The sequence below is a fragment of the Pyrgilauda ruficollis genome, unplaced genomic scaffold, assembly GCF_017590135.1.
Source record: "Pyrgilauda ruficollis isolate IOZ18807 unplaced genomic scaffold, ASM1759013v1 scaffold81, whole genome shotgun sequence".
In the NCBI taxonomy this organism is placed as follows: domain Eukaryota; kingdom Metazoa; phylum Chordata; class Aves; order Passeriformes; family Passeridae; genus Pyrgilauda; species Pyrgilauda ruficollis.
The window spans coordinates 1,949,362-1,968,258 of record NW_024530044.1 but is presented as its reverse complement, the minus strand read 5'-3'; the positions used below and the strand labels follow the sequence as shown (position 1 = coordinate 1,968,258).

The window sequence follows — 18,897 nt, the reverse complement described above, 5'->3', positions numbered from 1 at the left end:
ATCGATCAAAGGAAGACTACTTCAGAGTTGTCATAATTCATAATTCATTATAGCCATATTTTGTATATTCAAGCATGTGGTGATGTTTTATATTGTTTCTTTGTTGTGTTCTCCAGTGTAGTTGAAATATATTGAATAAAGATTGTTATAATAGTCCTAAAAAGCTATGTGAAGACTGAGCTGAGGCTTTCTTGAGTTTGTCCTATTACTTTCAGAGCCGTTTTAGCAGAGAGGTTCAGGGATCTGTGTCTAACCAGTGTTGTCACCTGATTGTCACTCACTCTCCTGGCTCCCCAGCTACTCTTCCCACACCCCTTTACTCCTCACAGTATGGTCTGTGGGGCAGGGTACCTGCATGTCCCCTGTGGCACTTTGTGTACCACATCAAGAGGCTGTGCATACTCCTAACCGTGCCACTGGAGCTGCTTTTCTGGAAATTGCAAGGAATTCATTACCATCCTGGCTTTGCCACTCATCAAGCACCTAGAGAAGACATTGAGCAAGGGTTATTCAGCAGCTTGAGCACAGAGATTTTGATGTCTATGTTTTAAAACCTCTAAACCACTGATCCAGCTCCTAATAGAGCGTGAGTCTGGGAAGCTGTGTAGGGAAAGTCCTAGCATGATTTTTTTGGGGTTGTAGCTACAACCATTTTGTAGGTTTGTACCTACAGAAGACTTGATTCAAAGAGATTGAATGTCTCAATCTCTTTGAAATTAGAAGGTGGCTACAGTGGCAGTAGGCATTTTTGGGGCTTTTAGTTTTCTCCTGATGTTACAGGAAATAAGCACAGGGTCAAACCAATCTACTGATGATACTTTCAATCTGTTTTTTTTTTTTTTTTTTTTTCAGCTAGGGAGATAGAGTAAAATGCCTCAGAAATGGTTTCTTTCTTGTGGGACCTGCAAACAATACAGACATTCTTGAAATCACAGCTATCTTATCAGAGCACTGTGAGAATGCCAGAGAAGGACCAAATTATTAAAACAGGAGCTGTTGTGGTTACCACAGTCCACTGACTCTGTAAATTGTGTGTAGTGCCTTCACAGCTGAGAATTTCTATTGCTTAGGAGATTGACATAGTCTCTGAAGTGACTTTCAGGTAATGTTAGTGACCTTCTAACCCTTGTTAGCGCATTTCTTTGGACTCTCAAAGTTGATAATCTTGCTATTTAAATAGGAATTTGAAGCTTAAAATTTCTCAGTTCTGTGAGTAGTTAAGTGGTGGGCTTCAGTGACTAGCCTCCCTGGAGCCCTGCTATGTTCCTGCAGCTTCCTTGGTGTTAAAACCTCAATAGTTGCTAATATGAAGACTACCTAACATGCATGGGAAGAAGGCTCATTCTCTGTTTTAGAAGAGGAATCCAGAAAGGAGATTATTTTTTGCTAACAATTTTTCCAGTTGGGTTAGAAAAGCAGTGCAAATCAGCAAGTGCAGTGAGGGGAAAAAAAAAAACAAGAGTCACCTTAGAAAATAAGCATCTACAAGTCCTCAAGCTAGAAAGCAGCAGGAAATATTGGGAAAATAACTCATTGTAAGATGTCTGATTTATCAAAGCAGTTATCTGCACAGCATGGAGAAAACAAGCCCCGTGTGTGTCAGTTCTGGGTGTGGGTGCATATGCCAGTGGGTATGTTTGTGTAAGGGGAGAAAATACACCTATAAGAAATGTAAAGAATAATTTTATCTGTATTACTGGCAAGAGAAAGGACAGCTGTTTATCTCCTGTTTATGCTCTTTTTAGTAAGGACTTCTGCACATTTGCACATTTAATGACAATGTGCACATTGACTGGAAAGCTGGTCACAGGGCTTCTTCAGAAGAATATGAAGGATGACCTATTATTTTCAAATAGAAATTCAGAACTGCAGTGTGCTGCAGAGTGGATGATCTTCTCCAAATCAGTTACTGCTCTTCAACATGCTTAGTCTTTCAAATGCCTTTTTTAATGGTTTAAGGAGCTGTTTCACTTACTCTGTGATGTAGAACCGTGTGAGGTCCCTGGCCAAGCGACACGTGCTGGGCAGTGATGAATAGAAACATTGCAGGGAGGAAGAGAGCAGGGCATATGTTTTAAATTAAAAGGAAATGCAAGGGAAGTGATTTGCAGAATAAGAAAATAAAGAAATCAAAGTTCCATTCCATAAAGTATATGTTCTCACCCTCCTGAACTGGAGCAATTGTCATGTTTCTGATAGGTGAGGAATGCTTGGCTGTTGTAAGAAGTCATCTGCCCATAGTCACTCATTACATGACATGCCTAATATCTTAACCACTGGAAATTCTCTGCCACCATTGGCTGTCAGAGTTATCCCCTCAGTGAAAGAGATTTCTATATTTAAAATGTAAATGAAACATTGCAGGCCTGGACGCAGCTGCAGGAAGGTGGGGAGGATCTCATATGAGCCTCCTGATGCTGTGGGGCCAGAAGCACACGGGCAGCACATGGAGATGCTAACGGTGTGAGGATGTGGCACCTGGACTCCTTGTCCACCCTTGTGCATTGGCTTTTATAATACGTGAGCCTACAGAGTTTCTCAGTCATTTAAAGAAACAGAAAAACCTGACAACACAATAGAACAAAAATCCAGAGTGTTTTTTTCCTGGTTTTCCCTTTGTTTTTTCATACATGAATTTTATGGATATAAGGGTGAGCAAATTTGTACAAATAGAGCAAAACTACCTTTTTTTTTTTCCTTTTGGGATAATCAGATAATCAGAATGCTTTTTATAGGTGAGTTTTTTTCAGTTTAATATAGTCTAAAATCAAGCATGACTGATAGAAAATTAATGCAGCATAGTCCATTCCTAAAAATACCAGTACTTCCTTTGACTATATTAAGGCTCAGGAAAAAAAGCATTTTAGATAAGATCTACCTTTGGTATTTCTGTGATTTCTATCACTGTGGTATCTAAGCTTATCACAATATTTTAATATACTTGTTTCCATATTCTCTGTTGGGAGGAAATTATATTATTCCTGTTATCACATAGTGGGAAGCATAGAAGAAGTTATATAACGTGTCCAGGATAGGGAAGCAAATTTGTTGAAAAACAGGCATTGGAGTCACCCTTGCTCTTCTAGGGGCAAAAGCCCTTTCTCCTCAAACAGCTTTGAGAAATTCTGGGATTCTTATCCTTTTTAGAGCAAATAACAAAAGCAGCTTTTTCAAAATCAGAGCCCTCTGACGCAGAAGGCTCTGGTAACAACCTGGATGTACGTCAGGCAGATGATTTGTCCAGTGGATGTCACTGGGGCTACCAACACACTCCAGCTTTGGTGGGCGTCTACCAGCTTTGGTGGGCTGCAGCCCGGTGGGCAGAAGCCTGCACCATGCTGCTGACTCCAAATGCACGAGAGATGACACACTCTGCAGAGGCTGTTGGTGCAGATAACAACATCAGTCTGAGCAGAGCTGATTGATGCTTAAAGTCTGCGTTGGTTTAATAACTCTGCAACTGGCAGGGTATCTCTAGGTACGGTCTTGCTGGAGTGTGGCATCTTTCAAAACATACCAAGGGGTGTTTATACACTTCAGTAGAAACATAGATAATGTTTCTTTTGGATCTTTTAACAAACCTTCTTCTTGGTGCCTACCTTAGTGTCTCTTTCTGCCTTTCAGTACTCAGCCATCAATATATTTTTGCAGTCCTCTTACACCCATATTTTGATTTTCCCTTTAGTCCTGTCTTGTTTTTGGCTTACGGGCCAGGTACAAACCTTAGACAATTGCAGACATCAGCATTGACTTTCCCCTGGTTTCAAATTTAACCTATGCTGGAGAATGTCTTCTCCTCTGGATAGCACTAAATCTTCCCTGCCAGAGATAACTAGTCCTTGGGGCTCATAGCTGTGCTTGTGCAGAGAAAAATATTTTGCCTTTGGAGTGGACTAGATTACCTGCCGTGTGGTGCAATTTCAAAACATTTTCGAGGAAAGCATCCCCTTGGGGCCATCTCAAGGCCTTCATGGGTAAAGGACACGAGGCAGCATGTGATGCTATCAATGCCCCTCCATTATTTTCCCAGGGAACAAAGCAGCAAGGCTCAGTGGGGACATGACCTTCCTGGGCTGCAGCTTGAAGGGGTCATTGATTGAGGGGAGAGGAAAAAGGAAGGGTTTTTCTCTGGTTTTCCTTTTAGCTGTGTAATTGGGGGGATTTATCACAGGCCAGAATGGAAATTTCTGTGTTGTTGGCCCGCTCAGGAACACTGTTGGCCAGCCATCATCTTTGTGAGCGGCACATTAAGCTGATGCAGTGAATAGATTTTTCTAGAGAGAGAAAGAAGTGCTTTGCTACAGTGCTGTCTTTACTAATGTATATTCTTCTGCTTTCCATCAAACAGTCAATGAAGGCTCAGGTGAAACCAATCAAAAAGAGACATCGACCTGTGACATTTGCCAGTTTGGGGCAGAGTGTGATGAAGATGCAGAGGATGTTTGGTACAGTAATTTGCTCTACTCTTCTATTTTAATGAATGTTGCATTATTTAAAGGTACTGTGGTTTGGAAAGCGTTACAAATGTTAGATACTCTGTTTTCTGCACACAGAGATTCATCTCAAAGTGACTGAGGTGGTTATTACTCTGAAAAAATGTATAAAACACTCTGGTTTATAATTTTGGAACATGCACGATTTAGACCGAGTTTAGAAACACGGTTATCCATTTTGTTGCCATTATAACTTATGTTATTCCATCTGGGGTTTTACAGCTTCATACTTCAGTAAAAAATAGAATTGGGAAAAATAATTGACCTAAGGCTTTTCCAGTTAAAAAGTATCATTAATATGATCATCATGTTAATTCATGTGTGGCATTAGAAAGGCTGGGAAATCTGTCTCGCTTTTTCCTATTTTGCTGGGGTTGAAAACCTTGTCCTTAATTGCTTGAAAAAATGAGAGTGTATGTTTCAACATTTTCTCAATGGAAATGGTTTTAATTTTTATTTTTTAAAAGGGGTTTCCAAATTATTTTGATTTTTTTTTTATTTTAAACCTTAATTACAAAAGCTGAAGGGAAAATAATTCTATCAACTCAGACTTTTATTTTTCATTTTGCCTAGGATATATGCAAACTTACATTAAGCCAGCTCTGAGCTAATCATTTCATTGTGATTTTGGAACAGTCAATAGATCAAAAAGGTCACTATTCACAGAGCTATATTTCTAACACTGCCCTAATGCCACGCCTCATGTTTCTCTCTAAGTAATTAAAACAGATTTAGAGAGACAACAAAATAACCATGCAAATGTCAGAGCTGCTGTCTGGATGGTGTTTCTGGGGCTGTGGGCTAGTGGTAGCTAAAGAATGGAGACACAAACTGGGGCAGTGAGGTGTCAGTAAAACACTGAGGGCAGAGCTCCAGTGTGGAGAACCAGAATGGAGCAGAGAGGAGTCAATAAATGAATGGTGAACGTGATAGCTGGGGCCAGTGTTGGGCACTCAGGCAAGGCATCTGTGCACCCTTGGTCAGGCATGAAATGAGGAACAGTTCTGCTGTTGAGCGAAGGAGCTCAGGAATATGGTCGTGGTTATCCATTTGTGCTCTTTTTGGTTTGGTCTTGCCAGCCTTAGTAATCTCTGGTTCTAGTCCTTAAAAAAACCTTGAGCAAAAAAACCACTGAGTCCTTTCTCAGACTTCAGTCATCAAAGGAAATTGTGGTGTTGAAAAACAGGAGCAAGGTGCATCATGGTTATAGGTTTCAGTAATGCAATGAAATTTGTGAGTAAGAAATTGCCTAATGTTGACTTTGCTTAAGAAAATTACCCCAGGTGTTATGATTTTCATTGTCTCCTTGACTGGTTGTCCTTGAGAGCTTTGGTGGTGCAGTGTAGAAACAAAACCACGGTGAAATTAATATATCAAAATTCACAGTCTAGTGCTCATGTTTTCATAATTAAGTGCGCTTCCAAATTGGAAGGCAGGAGAAGAGAGGGGCAAGGAATAAAATTAGCTACAAGATAACATTATTAATCATAAGCACTGAGTAGCAGTGTTTATTTTTTTCCAGAAATAGCTTGGTAAAACTGCCTGATCCAACTTATCCCAGTGTTCCCACTGCAGCTTTTGCACAATCTAATTCCTCCCTTTTGAAACAAGTTGGCTTTTACAGAGCAGCAGAATGGTGGCAGGAGCTGAGGCGCTCAGTCTTTATTGACAGGCGCTCTTTCTGCAGGGGAAGGTGCTGCTGGGGGCAGGAAGCAGGGAAGGGCTGGCACTTGGAAGATGCTCCCAGACAAACTGTTGGGAGGCAGGAAAGCCAATTCCTATCCAAAAACCCAAACCCCATGTAAAGCTTGTGAAAGGTCTGCTTTGAAATAAGCAACTTCATATGCCATAACAGAGCTCTATTTTCCTGTGCTTGCCCCCTGATTAGTCTTGGATAAGCATCTTTCTAAACAATGAGCCCTCTGGCTATCAGCTTTTCATTCTTTTTATTTCTAGACTAAAAGCCTACTATGTATGGAGGCTGTAGAACCCCTCTCTCCAATATATGTTAGCTGAATTGTCATGTTTGGCACCAGAGGCACATGTTGCCCCACTCCCCTTGCCAAGAAACGTCAATTTATTATTTGTTCCCTATTTTTATGTGGCTCAAGTATCAGATGTAAGCAGGGCTCCTTTAGCTGTCTCACCTGACTGAGAGCTCCTTTAGCTCTCTCTCACCTGAACCAGCAGTTCATGGTGGTGCTGGGACCTGCTGTTACAGGATGTCCATCCCAGCACCAGCAGCGAATTCCTGTCAGTCAGGAGCAGTCTGAGGGTGCAGGGTCAGTGCCTGATCTGCTCCAGGTGAGAGGAATGCAGGCTGGTAGCAGAGCCAGACTTCAGAGAGCTGGAGATGCAAGGCTGGCTGTTTGCCTACTATTTCTAGGGTGCCAGAGTAGATCAGAAAAGAGAGCACAGGTGTGATAGCAGATGTGGCTGGGCTGCTGGTGATTTAAAGTGACAATTGACATTCTTCTGCATTGTCAGTCTATATTTTGCAGACTGTTATCTCCAGTTTAACTCTTTTTTTCTTTTTTTTTTTTGGCTATTCATTGCCAGTTGTCACTCATCTAAATTGTGCTATTGTACTCTGTCACAATTATTTTTTATTCTTTTTATTTGCGTAAAACCAGTCTGTTAATGGCTAGACTCCTGGGATTCTAATGGGGGGTTGGCACACAGAAGATTACTTGAAGGGGTAAGATTTGTGTGAACATTTTCTGGAAAGTACAGAGGAAAGGCAGGAAAGAAACCCCTGTAATAACAGGTTTTCCATGGCATGCAGAAGCACACGTGTTATTATCCCATTCTGCAGTCAAGTATCATGAGAGTGAATGCAATTTGGCATTCCATTAGTGAATCTCTTTCTCTGAGTTAAAAACAAAGACTGTTCACTTGAAAGTCTTTAACATCTTGCTGCTTTAATATGTGAAAGCTTCTTGTCACTAAGAGGATCGTGTATTATTGGCATTATTCCCACCTTTAATGCATTTTGCACCAGTGGGCTTCATAAATATTTTAAGCAGGGCAGTGGCTACGCTCTTTAGCATGGGGTTGCAATCTATTGGTAAATCAGACATTTGGTGTTGCTTGCTTTGGGTTTTATTTCTGAGCTGGCTAAGGAATAATTGATTTTGTAAGACAGGGCTACTCAACATAACACCCCGAGAGATATACTTAAAAGGAATTGAAGAATGAGGCGTAACGTTTTGAGCCGTGGTGTATTGCTCAGCTCTTCCAAAAAGCATCTATGAAACACTCACTGTACATAAATAGTGCTCACCAAATGGAGTGCCTGCTCTCTGCTGGAGTGGCTTAGTGTCAGTGCAGAAACCTGGGTTCCAGCATTAATCTCCTCCTTATGGGCCACTGAGGAAATAAGAGCACTCCCTAGACTGCACAAGCCATGGCTTGGATAAATACTGGGCAGCTGTTTCAGAGGTCCACCAATATGTCCAGAGTGGAAGGAGATAAATAGTAAGAAAGATCCTTTGGTTGAGTTTCCAGTTGGAAAATGCTGGCAATAAAGATTTTCTTAAAACAAGATTAAAGCCAGCAAACCCCTGACTTGCAGAGTTAATCAAAATCACAGTGATGAATTGGGGTTAAATATGCATATTTTCCCTTTGCATTCAACAGCAGCAGGTCAGCCTGCAGCAGTGTGGAAGTGCAGCAGTGCCCACAGTAACATGCAGGTTGCTAGCTGGAAGGCAGACACACAGTGGTGTGCACAGAGAGAACTTCCCCTACAGCCTGGCAGTGTCCAAGGAGATGAGACCTCCTCCAGAGTGCTCCTCTGCCTGCCCCTTCCTCCTTCTGGAGGCCGCAGGTGGAGCAGAGAGGCAGCAGTGCCCTGGCAGGAGGTGCCTAACCCTGGAAAGGGCCACTGGAGAGTTTGTACCAGTGATAAAAACGTGCCTGAATGCCCCTGATGCTTCCTGCAACTTGGTCCCGCTCACCCCAAGGACTTTTCCTTGGCTGGGAGTAGATTATCATGCCCTGCAATGGGCACTGTGCTCGTGGTAGGAAACTTTCTTTCCTCCTCACAAGCCTGGCCCACAACGGAGGAGCCTTTTCCATTCCTTGCAAGTGGACAAGGATCCCACTGGGCAGCTTCAGCTTAGGAGAAGATGCTGAAGCCATTCTTGAGGGTCACTGATGACCCCAAGCTGGGACTTGGAGGGAGGCATCCATGCGTGGAGGAAGGAGCTGGGCTTGTTCAGTGTTTGGGTCAGTGGGGAAGGAAGGAGGGCTGGTCCCAGGCATGCTGTGCCCCTGGTGGCATTCCCAGGTGAGTCAGGGACACTGCAGCATAATTACAGCAGGTCCCTGTCTCTCTGTCCACACGGCTGGGACGATAAACACCACTCACCCACAGCAGACAGGCACATACACAAAAGGTATTACACAGATGAGATCTTTCAGTCCCTCACTTCATATTTTACTGCTAATCACTGGTACATCTAGTTTGGCTAATGCTCCTATAAGGCAAGAAAACAGTCAGAAGCACCTGAGGAGGGTGAAACCACATTCTCATGCAAATAAGTGGCTCTGTACATGGAAGATATCTGTGCAAATCATGCAGCTGCCATCTGCAGCAACCCCTGCAATCGATGCTGCCCCAGCAATCAATATTTATCTTTATTATAGTATAGAAAGAAAACGTAAAAGAAACTAATGATTTTGCCAGCTTCTCGATCCACACAGCAATTAGGTCAGCCAGCTTTGGGTCCCTTCCCCCTTCCATCAGTTGCTCTCAAGCAGAGCATTTGCAAACAAGATGCTGTACTGCTATAAAGTACTAAAAGGTGGTTTGAAGTCTCACATACATTACACGGGTATTGGCTGCTTCATGTTCAGCAGTGTGTATAATAACTATGTGTGACCTACTTGTTCCAGATGCAGAAACAACGAGCTGCTTTAACATCTGCAATGTCCCAGGCATTATACAGTAGATAGATTGCTGTTTTCTGTTGCTTTTTGTTCTCTTTTAGTGAAAATATAGATCTGTGTTCATAGCTGGGCATAACAATTACACATACATGTTGGACTTGTGCTCATGTAAGCACAGGAATGGAATAAAATCATTAAAAATGCACAATTCTGCAAAAACTTAAATTTCTGCTTAACTTGAGATCATACCTAAGGCATGAAGTGAAGCTGCTGCTGCATAAATCTTCACATGGAGCTTAGTAGTCATGTTTAATAAGAGTCCAGGCAAGGGTTTGCAGAGGGAATTAAAGGCACTGGAGCACAATCTCTGCATTGCACAGCAGCAGATGACCAAGCAGGCTGCACCCTCACACCCATGTCACTTATCTTAGCCCCAACCTGATAGCAGAGCTACCTCCAGTGCCTGCCCAGAAATTAGCCAACTTCTGTCTCTGTTACCTGGTAATGTTTCTTTTGGTGCATATTCTGTGGTTAAAAGATTTTGAAATAGAAGGAAAGTAGCTGATTTCCAGAGAAAGTATTGAGATGCCATGTTGAGATAAGTGTAAGGACACCATTCAGTGGGTTAAGAGTCAGCAATACTGGAAAAAATGTAGCCTAAGCAACTGGAAATTACTCAATGAAGCACCTGCAATGAAAGGCAAAACATGAGGAATATTAGAAAAAGCAAGATGATGCCTACCCATCTGTATGTTATGTTTTAACTCCAAAGCCTGCTCTAAGAAAGGGCCAGGTTGGAGGCTTTTATAGGAGGCTGGTCAGCAGATCCTGCTGCCTGGAGTATGGGAGCTGAAGAGAGAACCCAGCCATGCTTCTTCATTTGGGACTTGGGAAAAAAATGCCACATGAACAGACACAAAAGTGGGAAAACCAGCAAAATACAAAATTGTAGCTTGAATTGCTGTCCACAGCACAAACAAGAACAACATTGCAGCAGCTCCAGCTTGGTGAAAGACTTGGCTCATTAGAAACCAGTGTCTAGACATCATGTTAGGGTCAGAAAATAAGATCTCCAGGTAAGCATTGCATGAACGCTGTGGCTTCTGTCAGGTTTCTCTCTGGCAAGCTGCTGAGGTACTGTAGGACTCTTTCAGAGGGCAGTTTCAACCTAAACTGGCCTAGGTGTAAAGGTGACTTTGTTCCCAAACCTAAACAGGAAAAGATCCCTACAGCCTTCAGAAATACCCTAAATCAAGCAAAAAATAGATGGTTTTCCTCTTTCTCAGAATGAGTCTGCAGAAGTAGCCAGGAAAGGTATGGAAAAAGCAGCTGGCTTTATCTTCAGCAGCTCTGAGAAAAGCCATGGTTCAGTTCTCCAGAGGAGGAGGGAATGGTTATCTTTTGTTTCTAAACTGACTGCACTACTAGGGGCCTGGCTAGAAAGGTAATGCTTGGGAAAATGATGGCTTGTGTGGCCAGCTGGTGAAATCATTGTACTCTACATATATAATTTTTGGGTTTAGTTAAAACCAGCCATTTTTCCCAGTTAGGTGAGTTTCACAGAATCACTTTACCATCTCTGCATCCTTCATCCTGTGCCAAAATAACCTGTTTAATTTTGAAGTGAGACTGATTCCCAACTCCTTTAGGATGATGGTTGGGAAAATTTGACCTTTCTCTCTGTTGAGTCAACACAATCCTTCAGAGGCATGTGTTCATTTGAGTAAGTCCTGCCTTTCCAGATTCTCAGTATTTATTTTCTTAATAACATGCTTAAAAAAAAAAAAAAAAAAAAAAAGCTTGTTTTAACATAAGCCAAGATTGTCTGGAGTTACTTATACTTCATAGTGTTTTATTACCAATACACTTTGGAACACTCTGGTAAATAATTCAGCCTACACAAAGAAATTGGCTATATTTTCTCTATACATCGAGGAAGTCTGTTGTGTAGACAATATATCATGGCTCTAAATGTTCTCAGATAAATGCAAACCCACATTGTATTCCATCTGTACTACTCACCCAAGCAGGTTTTTAAGGACCTTCTATGACACATCCATCTCTTATCCAAAAACTAGAATCTCTAACATTTGGTTTTGTAATAAAAATAGCATTTTTTATCTTTTGCAATTACAGCAAAACCTGCTGTGTGTCCAGGGAATTATACTCTACACAATCATAATGCTTATAGATCTTTTTTTTTTGCATGTTCTCCTCTTTCCAGATGCTTACCCAAACTTGGTTTTCAGTTCAAAATGTGAACTTCCAACTTAGGGAAGTCAATGGAAGTTATCCCACTGACTTCAGTGAAACAAAGGTTCTCTCCCAGTTTGATAACTGTGGAGTAACTTCTCAGTAGCCTGTGGAGGCTTTTGCTGGTAGAAGGGAGAACAAATTCAGTTGGAGTGTGAATGCTCTGTTAGTCTTACAATGCAAAGGAATAACTTGGAAATGGTGATGATAAAAGCAGAATTTGCCTTACTGACTGCTTCAGTTGCTTCAGAGGAAATATTTGATTTGTGAAAAACCAAAAATAATTTCTGAGATTTTTGGGGGGTTTTATGTCTTATGACATGCTCTTGTAGGACTAAAACACAAATTCTTCTGCAATTCAAGGGGAGGAAGGCTTGTAAGAGACACAGTCATCATTCATCTTTGCAATTAGTAGTCTGTCAGCATTACAGTTGGGGGAAAAAAGCTGCAATAATTTCAAAAGCTCAACACAGGCCGATTTTCCTGTTAGGTTTCCATGGCCAAGATGCCTATCTCTGTATGTGTGTGGATGGGAGACATGGAGAGGTGGATGGTCAGCAGGGAGAAATGTAAATCTGACCTGCAATTAGTCCAGTTGTCTGTTTGCTGAAAAGTGGGGAGGAGCTGCAGTGGCTGCCCACCTTAAGGGGCTCAGGGATGGTTTTGGGGACACTACCCAAGGAGGGAAGGGAGGTTATCCTCTCCTGCCTTCCCTCTGCTGGCTGGGGGCTGGAATGGCTCACCCAGCGTGAGCAGGGGAATTAGAGGTTGCTGTGACAGTGGCAGCATCGAGGTGTTGTGGCTGTGGGACTGCATTAACCCTGCCCTGCCCTTTCACAATGGTGCATGTGTGTGGGGCAGCCACAGCATCCCTCTGTCTTTTCAGGGAGTGTCTAGGTACAACATGTACATATGACAGCATGGTGGAGTGCCACCATTTCATGTGTCCAGATCAACAGGGGAGCAAATGAACTCAGAGTTGGGGGTTTTTTTCACTCCTCTGTCACCAGCTATGACTGTAGTTTTCAGTCCTGGGTAGGAAAGTGTCCCAGCCCTCTGAGCACATGCCTTGATCTGCATTGGGGGGAATGGCTTTGGCAGGCTGTTTTGTGCTCCTGCTGTGATACAGGGTGTTGCAAGGATCACCCCGCTCCTGCTGCTTTGTGAGAGGGACACAGGAGGGTCCCTTTGTGCCCTGCAGGGGCCACGCTGTGCGAGGCTCAGTTTGTACCCCCACAGTGATGCTGGTTGTGTAACCCCACGGCTGGGAGAGCCTGGGCTCACCAGGCTGTGAAAGTGCACATAAGGGATGATAATATGGTAATGCACATCAGATATTAATGTGCATTGACACATAATCGTCTGCGTACATCAGGGCATTACAGCATGAAAGAGCAAGTGCAAAGGCCTTGCAGAGCGACGTGCCTTTGCACCTTTCTTCTCCCCCTGTTCTCTCTTAGCCTCGTTATTTAAAAGTAAGCTTCCCTTCCTCCCTGGCCCCCCATTTAGGCAAAGTCATCCCCCAGCAGTAAAGAGAGCGGTGCCTTCCTGACGGCCTATTTAGTCACAATAAAAAGCCGATTGGCCTAATGCGCAATCAAGTAAGGAGTGACATTTATTGCTTTGGTTTTATGATGCTGTGAACTGAGCAAGATTTGGAGCCTTACAGTGCCTTCAGGGGGCAGGAGATCACCAGCAATGAATTGTATTTATACCTTTTCCAATTTCCTACTAGCGTTTTAGCAATAAATAGACTGTGTTGTTATTGAGTTTTATGTAAGTATGTTTACGAAAGCAGGAATACAACTTTGTAGCTCAGAATTACATGTGTTGGCTAAATAGATCAACAGAGAGAATAACTATGTAAAACACTGGGAAAGCACTTACCAATTTATTATCAAATGTCTTAATGGAATGTTTCATCTCTTCCATCCCACTTTATGTTAACTATTAAAATAGAACCGCATCCGTTGCAGAAGGTCGGAGGCTCCTTCACACACCCATGTAGGAACATCAAGGCCACGGTTTGTTCACACATCTAAACCATTAAAAATACATCCCATGCATTAAATATGAGCCTGAGGAAAACTCAGTAGGAGCTGACGCACAGGGCTGACCTCAGCTCTCACAGCCCCTGCAGAGTAGCAGGTGTCCCTTCCTCACAGAGCCCATCTCCTGCCCCAGTCCCTTCCCACGTGTGGGCTGCAGCTAAAAGCCTGTGTGAGATGTCCCCAGTGGTACAGATTTAATTGCTGTGTCTCAGCCTGCCCATTTGGTAATGGAGCTCTCTCCTGTGGAACAGCACGAGTGGCCCAGGAACGCCTGTCCTGGCCAGTGCACAGCACTTGCTCCTTTCAAGGAGCTGCAGGTGGATTCCACTGATCTGTGTGCCAGCCCTGAAGAAGGTTACTCTCATCCCATTAGTTTGCTGGCAAGGACATGTCCTTGAGATGGCACATTGCAGTCATTTGTCTGTCTTTCTTTCCCTGGCAGCAGCACTGTCCCTTGGGGCTTGATCCCAAAAGCAGCCAGCCCATGGTCATCACAAGGCAGCAAGAGCAGAGGCAGATCCCCAGCCAGCAGGAATGGCTGCTTTTGTACAGCAGCTTTTACCTACAGCCCTGAAGGCTCCAAGGAAAACAGGGTTACTACTGCACCCTCCTTCTTGCAAATGCAGTGATTTGCTTGGGTGCCAGGCTCATACCTGTGGGCTGAGATAATGTGAGGTTATCCTGTGCACAGATAACCTTTCTGCCTGTGCAGGAGGTGCGAACAATGCCTGAAGGAAAGCCTGGAAGTATCCTCCTAAATTTTCATTGAATAGCAGACTGGCTTTTGTTTTGTAGTTGAAGACAGCTGACCAAGCAGGGTATCCTGGAATATCCTGGAACCACCTGGTTCAGGTGGTGCTGCCTCAGGCAGGTACCCCTGGTCAGGGTGTGGTGCTAATAACACCAAGGCTGTGGGTCCAAGCCCTGCATGGGCTGTTTTACCTAAGGTTATCCTTGTGGGTCTCTTCCACCTCAGAGTGCTCTGTGAATCCCTGAGGAAGCGGGAGGCACACTTGTTTAAGGACACAGAGGGGTTTATAAGGAGAGCAGGGCTGGGCTTGCACATGTGGAGGCAGACTTCACATTGAGGAATTCCTTTACCAGAGTTTTTGCTCATTTTAGGAAGGTCCCCACATCCCTTCCCCACCAGCAGTGGATAGCTCAGGTGCAGCAAGGGATTGGGCTGGCAGCACACTGGTCTCTGCTGTCCCTTTACTTTTTCACTGATTAATCAGAGTCCACTTTCCACTTCCAGAAGTAACTTCTAGTGTTAGCAGAAGTTAAAGCAGGAATTTGTGGTTGGTCCTAGACAGAGCTGCAGTTCTTCTTGAGCAGATGGATCCTTCCTGCATGGCAAGGCCCATGCCAGGACCTGCAGCTAGACAGTGTCCCATGCTTCCCACTGAACGTCGCAATATTCCCACTGGCTGTTCAATCCAGGGTGAAACGGTGGGATTTGTGGAAACAATTTTCATTATTCTGCTGGCTTCAAGATAGGAGTGAACAGTATCAGCAGTCTGAGGCACACAGCAATAAACTTGATGAAGGACAGCCTCAGATGTTTACAGAGAGAGAAACAGTCAGCAAAGCTTTGTTTTAGCACAGACCACAGAGACATGAAGGACACCAGGGGCAGGCAAACCATAGAAAGGCATTTATTTTATTCTATGAGTTCTAAATAAACTTTACACATTAGATACCTGCAGACACTTGAACTGGCATGTGCACAGAATTAGAATTTTCTTCGCTGGTCACACAGCTAGCATGAGGGCTTTTCCATGACTCTTTAAACCCAGTCATCAGCCTTGTGATTCTCTGTTTGGCTTTAAAGCATCCAGTGTAGCAAAGATCACTTTATACGACTTAGTATTTTTTTAAATAAGAATGATATTTAGAAGGACAAAAAAGAGAGAGAGAGGGACACATTTATTTTGCCCTAAAGTTGTTAGCACACAATTCAATGTACTGCTGAGGGCACCAGAGGCATTGGGAAGCCAGGTGAAGGTCATGGTATAATTGGTGCTGTGAATTGTGAAAAGGAAGCAAAGGTGAAGCTTGTAATTTTTTTGGTCAACAATTTAGTAAAAAAGTTACAGGTCAAAAATTAAAGGGGGATAAGGACTCAAGTTGCAGTGTCTTGTACTGCAGATAAAAGATTTTTTTTCATGAGCTGCAGTCTCTAGGAAGACTTCTAATAAACTGGAGGAGCGTGAGCCCAGCTCCTCACTGAGCTCTGGGGAGCAGCCAGTGCCCAGGGACTCTCTTCAGGCTGTACAGCAGGGTGTCTCCAGGAGCAGCCCATGCTTTTGGAACATCCTCCTCGAGCTGCCATGCAAAGCATGCTCTGAAAAATCCACGGGTATATTTAAGCACTGCCAGTCCATCCCTGCTATGCAGCAGCAGCAGTGTGGCAGCTGTAGCCCAAGCTCCTGGCTCTGTCTCCAGCTACACTCCCAGAGTGTGCTGCATTTGGTATGCAAGGAAAGCCATCAGTAAATATATTCACCACTTTAGTGCATTTTAGCTTGACATATGTCCAGTAAACAATATTTTGGGCTCTTGCAGTTAAAAAAAAAAATCACCTGATTATTCAGTGCTTCCTCCTGTTATGATGCTTTGGGGTCCTTCAAATCATTTTCATTATGCACTACATAATAATAAAAATCTCCATGCAGTATGCTGATAATTCCGTGCATGGTCTCTGTGATTTCTAATTGTTTGAATAACAGGATGCTATTGAAATGCCATGCAGAAACATTGCATCACCCTGAGGGAATCAAGCTTTTCTCCTTTTACTCCTGGTGAAGATAAACATTTGAACAGTTGAAATAAGTAAAATATCCCAGGGAAGCCACTGTGCAAAGTAGGCATGCTAAAGCCCTCAGTGCAGAAGGAGGGCTGCAAAGGACAAAAAGGAAAAATAAATTAGATAAATAAATAAGTAACAAACATTGAATGGAAGGCACTCGAAATAAGCCATGCTTTTCTTCTCTTGTGATCTTAAAGCAGAAGAGAAGCACTAGCAGGCCCAGGAAAGAAATATTGTGTGCTATTTTTGTGCTGCCATTATAAAATATGTATTGTTTATTGTTCTGCACTGCAGCTAAAGTTTTGCATCAACCTCAGAAATTACAGCAAAATTTGTTTTGAAGGAGACACGCAGAGTCTATTCTTTAAACCTCTTAATGATGTTCTTAAGAGTGCAGTGATAGGATTTCAGTCTCCTGGCAAGCACAGACAGGTTGTGGGGTATGATTCATAGAAAGTGCAAAACACAGTGTGCCAGTGTGCACTCTGAATATATTTTATGTATATGTATGTCAGCAGATATATGATGTTCAGTGCATGCCAAAGCAGGCAATGATGCCAGGCAGTTTTGGGTGCCATCCTCTTGGGCTGTGCTCCACGTGCTGCCGAGACCACTGTGGGGTAACTGAGTTTGGCCAGGCCACCAAAGGTCCCTGGTGACTGTGCACTGAGCGTGTCAGGACCTTGTCTCTCTGTCAGGGGTGTAATGGTGCCAGCCCATGGCTGCTGTAGGGCTGTCTGAGACCACTGTAAAGCTCTGAGGTGGCTGAGGGTCAGAAGCTCGGATTTGTGTGCTCCTTTTGACACTCCCATCGAAACAAAGGTGTGTCCCAGCAGCCTGGAGCAATCCAGTTTTGCTGCCTGTGTGTGCAGGTGGCTTTGTGGGTGGGTGATGTGCTGAGGTAGGTACAGAGGTGACCTGTCCCTGCTCCCCAGCGAAGGGCTGTCACAGGCCGTGTGTCTGAGCAAGCTACCTGAGCTCCCGGAGGGTCACCTTGCCCAGTCCCTGCCTAGAGCTCATTCAAATGTCTGTGCGTAATGTTGTGTTGAGACATGAAACACCCCCAAAGCTGCCTGGGTAAATGAGAGCTCCCACCAGCCTCCTGAGCCATGCTACAATGCCTGTTCCACTGTTGAGGCATAATGTTAAGCCTGGCTTCATTTCAGCTTGCCTGCTGGTAATGTCAACAAAGATGCCCTGTGTACCAGAAAGAAAAACCTTGATGATAGAGAAGGTATTTGGGACTGATTGCCAGGTTCTTTATGCAGGCATATATACTGCCAGGTTTGCTTTAAATGGGCATTTAATGTCCTGCTCGGAGGGGCAGGGGGCTTGGAGAGGTCTATGCTGACATACAGAAATTTGAGTTTCTGATCACCATGTTCTAGTCAGAGCAGAGGAAGATATGAAATGTCTCTGGTTGAAATATCATAAATGTACAGCAACTGTGTTATTATTTATACGCTGTTTTGTGGCAAAGGGCTTTGGGCTTTTTTATGCTGCAAAAATTTTGTTGGGGTTTTCATTGCCTTTTTTTTTTTTTCATGCCTGGAGAAAATATATAATGTTTAAAATTATTGCAGAATGGAACTTCACCTTCCCTGTAAAACAGTGCTCTCTGAGACATGGTGGGATCTCACACTTGACCAAATTAGCATATGCACTCAAATATCAGAGCTCTGACTAGTAAAAATAACACTAGATTTGCATGTTCACATTTTTAGCTCTCGCCTCCCTGTCTCTTTGGTTTTATGCCTTTTTTTTTTTTGACTGACAATTCTCTTTGTGGCAGATTTATTGCTGTTCTGCTGTTTGGACCCTGTAATCAACTAGACACTTGGCTGAAGACATTAGTCATTTCATTAAGTACTTCTCTCTCAGATATCTCAGGCAGAATTTTCTATTGCTCCGGTTCCAAAAAGCAAATGACCCATGGCCAGCAAAGTCTGAATATGAATCTTTAATAAACAGAGGTAGTACCAACAATGCTCTCAGGTTTCCAAACAAGGGAGGGCTAAATAAAAGATGCTGAATGGGGAAGAACTGCCATTGCCATCTCGCTCTAACAGAAATGTGCCTTCATCTGTTCCCAGTGAAACCGCTCTTTTGGAAGCATTGTCTCATTTATCCTCCTCGCTTCCCATCACAGCTACATAAGAAACCTTTCTCATGCTACATGCAGATACCCTAGCCCTAGGCAGGAAATCAGCCTAGGGCTAGGGCTGGTTGCAGGGAAAAAGCTGTGAAGGAAGGCATGTTGTGGCAGTTTTGGGATGCCCTTTGCATCTGCAGTGTGCCTGGAGCCCTGGGCTTTGTGGTTTTCAAAACCCTAACCCTAGCCCTAGGCAGGAAATCAGCATATTATTTTTTTAAAAATTATTTTCCAGTAATACATTGC

The 18,897-nt window shown here is 43.4% G+C and overlaps 1 protein-coding gene across 1 annotated transcript in view; it reads left to right on the top strand.

Annotated features, from left to right (window-relative positions):
- TMEFF2 (transmembrane protein with EGF like and two follistatin like domains 2) overlaps window positions 1–18,897 on the top strand; it is a 124,330-nt gene that overhangs the window by 68,238 nt on the left and 37,195 nt on the right. The window contains exon 5 of the mRNA XM_041487572.1: window positions 4,349–4,445. Within this exon, the coding sequence (XP_041343506.1) occupies window positions 4,349–4,445 (97 nt within the window). The remainder of the gene's footprint in view (window positions 1–4,348; window positions 4,446–18,897) is intronic.